The sequence below is a fragment of the Chlorocebus sabaeus genome, chromosome 19 (assembly GCF_047675955.1).
Source record: "Chlorocebus sabaeus isolate Y175 chromosome 19, mChlSab1.0.hap1, whole genome shotgun sequence".
NCBI classification, from domain to species: Eukaryota; Metazoa; Chordata; class Mammalia; order Primates; family Cercopithecidae; genus Chlorocebus; species Chlorocebus sabaeus.
Window position 1 is genome coordinate 29,394,234 of NC_132922.1, and position 6,044 is coordinate 29,400,277.

The 6,044-nt window shown below is 43.8% G+C and overlaps 1 gene segment (V, D, J or C); it reads right to left on the reverse strand.

The window, feature by feature from the left end:
- Positions 1–980: 980 nt before the first annotated feature.
- LOC119622558 (immunoglobulin lambda variable 8-61-like) lies at positions 981–1,787 on the reverse strand. The segment is given in 2 exon segments: positions 981–1,315; positions 1,419–1,787. Coding segments are annotated over 2 exon segments (366 nt in total).
- Positions 1,788–6,044: the final 4,257 nt, after the last annotated feature.

Genomic DNA, 6,044 nt, shown 5'->3' on the forward strand with positions numbered 1-6,044 from the left:
GAAGGGATTCTGGAAGCCAGTCTTCCATGGGATGGTTTTCAGTAACAGATATTCATATGAACCACTAAATGTACCCTAAGGAAACATGTTTTTCGAAATTCCTGAAGGGACATATCTTTTTTTTTTCTTTCGTGGTGATGGAGTCTTGCTATGTGGAAGATACTGGTCTCAAACTCCTGGCTTCAAGCAGTCCTGTTTGCTCAGCCTCCTGAATTATTGGGATTATAGGCACAAGTCAGCACACCTGGCACCTAAGAACTTATGCTTTTAGAAATTCCTCCCAAGTCTGTCTGCATAAATCAACTTATAATTTTTGCTATGGCTTAAGATTTAAAAATCTGTTTCTGAGTATTTGGGGGGTTTTAAATGGGAATTTAGGAGAGTAAGATTATGGAATATTAACCTGACATCATTTTAAATGGAAATCCCTATGAATAATTTTATAATAATAAAAGTAGATTCTTCCCAAACATTAACACTAATGAAAAATCTCATGTGCAGGTGTTAAATACAGGCTATTTGGCACCAACACAAGTTTCTGACTTCGTAGGTTTAGGTTGGAGAACTGCATTTTTAACAAGCTCCCTGAAAATGTTCCCACTTCGATGATAAACAAAATATTAAGTCAGCCTCCGTGGTCAAATTAATGAATGAGCATATGCCTGTTAATTCTCTTTGAGTAAGAAGTGTCTTCCTGGAGCACATGGGTCTCTATGACTCACTGTGAGCTTATATATTTTGTGGATAATTCTCCCTCCACATTGTTCTCAGTGGAGAGGAAGCACAGCCATGGAAAAGTCACACTGGGGAGGTGGACACACCCGGGGAGAGACTGGGAGAGGCACCTGGCAGTGAACCCCTGCATCAGAGACTGGGGCAAGGAGACTCCTCACTCACCGTGTTGACCATTTCCACCCTCTCACTTTCCCTCCCATCTGTAAGGGCTGAACTGTTGTGAGTATATAAAGAGGTTTTAGTTGCACTTCCTCATAGGTTTAAATCGCCGTGGAAATGCCACTACCCATGTACAGCGTACAGTAATAATCAGATTCATCGTCTGCCTGAGCCCCCGTGATGGTGAGGGCAGCTTTGTTCCCAAGGATGGAGCCAGAGAAGCGATCAGGGACCCCGGAAGGGCGAGTGTTTGTGCTGTAGATGAGCGTGCGCGGAGCCTGGCCTGGGGTCTGCTGGTACCAGCTGGGGTAGTTACTGGTAGAGACTGAGCCAGAGCTCAGGCCACAGGTGAGTGTGACTGTTCCTCCAGAGGACACTGACAACGATGGCTCCTGGGTCACCACAGTCTCAGAATCCACTCCTAAAATGAACAAGAGAGACACAGTTGTGATCATGCGGATGACAGTAACCTGGACCCTGTTTTCTGTGGTCCCCCCAAGGATAGAGTCCCTTCAAGCCCTGACCTGAGCCATAAACAAGGAGTCCAAGGAGAAGCATCATCCAGGCCATGGTGGGGACACTTATGAAGGCCAAGTGCTCTCAGGCTTCTCAGCTGGAGTTTGTTTTCCTCAGGGCCTTTTCATGCCTCCCCAGACCCAATAGGATAAAAAAAGTTCTTTATGCAAATCAGCTTCCCCTGTCTTCCTGCCCCAGGTTTCACCCTGCTGTCCTGTGGGGAGACCTTGAGAGAGGCAGCTGCTGAGACCTCACACAGACCCGTGACCACACAGAGCTGAAACACTAATGAATAGGTGTTGGTGCCTTTCCCCAGATTAGCTCCCCCAGTTTCTGAGTGGCCAAAAGATGGGGGATGTGTTCTCCCTCCTGCCACACAATCTGGTTTATGGCTAAATCTAACCCCATCCTCGTGAGCATTTTCTTTTTTCCCTGCTGAAATGCTTGCTGGTGTTTTTTTGGGAGTGAGTAGCAGGCCCCAGCATCCTTTGATTACCCCCAATGGAATCTTTGATGACTGAGGAAGATGAAGGAGAGAGGAATCCTAGCCATGGCAGAGATGGCCCCAGTTCTCTATTGAGGCACTCACTGTTTCTGCAATTGAGACCACTATTCCCCAAGTGTCCCTTATTCTGTCTTTGTTAAATTTCAGCATGTACATTTGTTCCTGCTGTGTGATTGTCTGTCTGTGCCTGGATAACCACTCCATCCCCACTGAATGCAATAACAGCACCACTGCCCACTGGCATCGTGAACCTGGTGCCCATCTCTGAGCTCTGCTGGGGACAGTCTACGTGGCAGCTGCCGTAGCTCCTGCTCAGAGTGCAGATGAGTTTGACCTTTTGTCCCAAGGAGGAGGATACAGAGGGTGGATGAATCAGCACAGGTTGGGAGAAAGATGCTGGAAAAATAGACACTCGTTATGACCCAAAGGAAAGAGAAGAGGGAAGGACACTCTTGGCATGAGTTTTGGAGTTGATGTCAGTGACCTGGGGGATCAAGATGCTGAGGACCATCCCAACCCATGCAGTGGAGAAGGATGAAGAGGAAGACTAAGGTTATCTACTAATGGCTTCCCTTTTTATTTTTGACTGTTCTTATTAACTTGGTAATAATAACACACGTACGTGGATTTGCGGGTAAAGGAACCTTTTAGAATTGCAGACCTTTCTTTTTGTTCTAGTAGTTATTCCTGGTGTCATCGTTCCCTTCTTTGTGTTCAGGTGCATTCATAGTTTAGTTCCCACTTAAAAGTGAGAATGTGTGGCTTTTGGATTTCTGTTCTGGCCTTAGTTCACTTAGGATAATGACCTGCAGCTCCATCCATGTTGCTGCCAAAAATGCGATTTTTGGGGGTCGTGTACTGTTTTGTGGTGTACACCTGCCATATTTTCTGTACCTTATCCACTGTTGATGAACGCCTAGGTTGATTCCATTTCTTTGCCATTGTGAATAACACTGCCATGAGCATACAAGTGCCCGTGTCTTTTAGATAGAAGGATGTATTTTCCTTGGGTAGACCCTCAGGAGTGGGATTGCGGGGTTGGATGGTAGTTCTAAATTCTTTGAGAAATCTCCAAACTTCTTTCCACAGTGTCTGTACTAGTTTGCTTCCCCACCAAGACCACATCAGCATTTCCTCTCCTCGGCTGCCTCGCCAGTATCTCTCTTTCTTTGTCTATATAGTCATTGCTGTTCTGAGTGGTGTGGGATGGTATCTCGACCTGCTTTTGATTGGCATTTCTCTGCTGATGAGTGAGTTTGAGCATGTTTTCCTCTTCATTGGTCACTTGCACATTGTCCTTTGAGAAGTGTGTGTTCTCGTTCCTTGCCCATACATGAACGGGATTTTTTGTTGTTTTTTGTTGAATGATTGGCATAAGATCATTGAAGATTCCAGATATTAGACCTTGATCAGATCCAGTTTGGGAACATGTTCGCCCACTCTGTAGGCTGTCTGTTACTCTGTTGCTAATTTATTTTGCTGTGTGGTGGCTCTTTAGAGTATGAAGCCTGACTTGTCAAGTTTTGTTGTCATTTCCTTTGGGGACATAGCCAAATAGATTCTTTGCCAAAGTCTATGTGGAGAAAGGTATTTTGTATGTTTTCTTGCAGAATTCTAATAGTTTGAGGTCTTCCATTTAAATCTTTCCTTTATCTGGAGTTTCTTTTTGTGTCTGGTTAGAGGTAGGTGCCCAGTGTTACTCTTCCGCACATGGCTAGCCACTTATCCCAGCACCATTGATTGAATAGGGCATCCTTTCCCCCTTGCTTATTTTTGTGGATTCTGTCGAGGGTCAGACGGTTTTTGGTGTGTGGGTTTACTTCTGGCTCCTCCCTTGTGTTCCACTGCGCTATGTGGAAGCAGGTACTGAGTTTTTCCATGAAATTTGAACTCAGTGGGTGAGATGCATCTGATGTAGTCTGAATGTCTCAGGATTGTTTTGGAAGAAATTCAGGGTGATTCAGGGTCCCATGTGAATTTTAGCATCATGTATTTATATTTCTTGAAATAAATTTGCCAAATAGTAAAGGAATACCATGAGGGGGTAGAGTGCGACATTTTGGTCTTTGCATACATCGTGGAATGATGAAATCAGGGTATTTAGTGTCTCTGTTATTTTGTACCATTGTTTATTCTTTTGTGATGAGAAGCTTCTGTATCCTCCTTCCCAACTGTTTTGAAGATGCAGTGATGCTGTTAACCCTGGTCACCCTGCTGTGGAATAGAAAAATAGGATTTTCTTCCTCTCATCTGTGGGGAACTTTGTACACCTTTCCAGTCCCTGCCCATTCCCTTCCTCCCACCAACCTCTGGTAACCATGATTATGCTTTCTAGGTCTTAGAGATAAAGTTTCTCAGCTTCTGCGTGAGAGGATGCAAGGTTTGTCTGTCTCTGCCTGGCTCATTTCATTTACCATCATGTCCTCCAGGTGCAGCTATGTGGCTCCCGTGATAGGATTTCATTGTATTTTTCTGGCTGAAGAGTATTCCAGTATCTACACATGGGACAGTTTCCTTATCCCTTCATCTGCAGATGGACAGGCAGGCTGATTTCTCATCTTGGCCATTCTGCATAGTGCTGGATTCCACCTGGGAACGCAGATAATCTCTTCCGTGGCTTGATTTCATGTACTCTGTGTATACACCTAGTGGTAGAATTGCTGGATGAAATGGTAGTTGTAGTTTTAAGGTTTGGAGGAACCTCTAAGTGGTTTCTTTAGTGTATATACTAGTTTATGTTTCCATGAATTGTGGAGGCAAGTTCCCTCTCTGTGGAAATCCACACCATCATTTTTTGTCTTAATATTTTTCACCTATTTTTTTTTTGTAGTATCCATTCCATCTAGAGTGAGATGGAATCTGAGTGGTGGTTTTGATTTTGTGTGTTTGCATGATTAGTTATATTTGCCAAGTTATTGTAAATTTGTTTTTAATTTGATGTGTAAAAGTGGGCAGAGGACCGGAAAACATGAGGTTGATGCACAGGTAAAAGATAAGATTATCAACGTGGCTGATTCACACCAAAACATAAATGAAACCACACTCAGATTCTATCTCACTCCAGTTAGAATGAATTCTCCCAACAGTTGATGGCAGTTTCATTGCTATAGAGTGTATGTGTATAACCAGAGGGTGCAAGGGACGTTTTGATATATGTATACGTAGTGTCATGATCAAATCGTGGTGTCTGGCATCTTATTTCCCTGTGGAGAGAACATTCAGAACCATCCTTTCCAGCTGATTTTGAATAATTCCCTCAGACATTGTTGACCCTGGGCACCCTGCTGTGGACTAGAACACCAGAATGGATTCCTCACCTCTGAGTGTCACTCTGTACCCGTTACCAATCCCTGCCCAGGCCCCCTCCTCTCTCCAGCCTCTAGTAACACCCGTTGAAAGTTCTGCTTCTAGAAGACAGTGTTTTTTGGATTCCATTTGCCGAATGTCATGCAGTGTGGGTCTCTAACAGGCTCATTTCATTTCGCCTGATTGTCTTCCAGGTTTCTTCAGATGGCTGCAGCTCAATGATTTCCCGAAGTTTTACAGTTGAAGTGCGTTCCATCGTGTATATATCCGGTTCCTTTATCTCTTCATCTGTGGATGGACAGTTAGGTTGATTCCATATCTTGGCTATTGTGAGTAGTGCTTCAGGACACATGGGAAAGCAGATACCTCTTCAATGCAGGGGTTTTGTTTCCTCTAAATGTGTGCCCAGTGGTGGGGTTGCTACCTGGAGTGGTAGTTGTACTTTGACCTTTTACTTTTTTAAGGCACCTCCAACAGTTTTGCATAGCGTGTATACTAATTTACATTCCCACAAAGAGCGTACAAGCGTTTTCCTTCCTGCAAGTCTACACCAGCCATCGCCTTCAACAATTTTGATTTTTGTCTTTCTTAATATTCATTTTAACTGGACTTATCTGGTACCTGAGTATGGTTTTCATTCACTTTTTTGTGAGGATCAGTGATACTGAGAAACTGTTACCTGTGAGTCCATTTCCTGTCTTCTTCACACACACGTCTATTCAGATCCTCTTAGCTAGGGATTTGTTGTTGTTGTTTTTGTTGTTTTTCACTTAGTAGAATCAGTTTATTGTAGGTGTTAGATAACAATCTCTTTCAGAGGTAG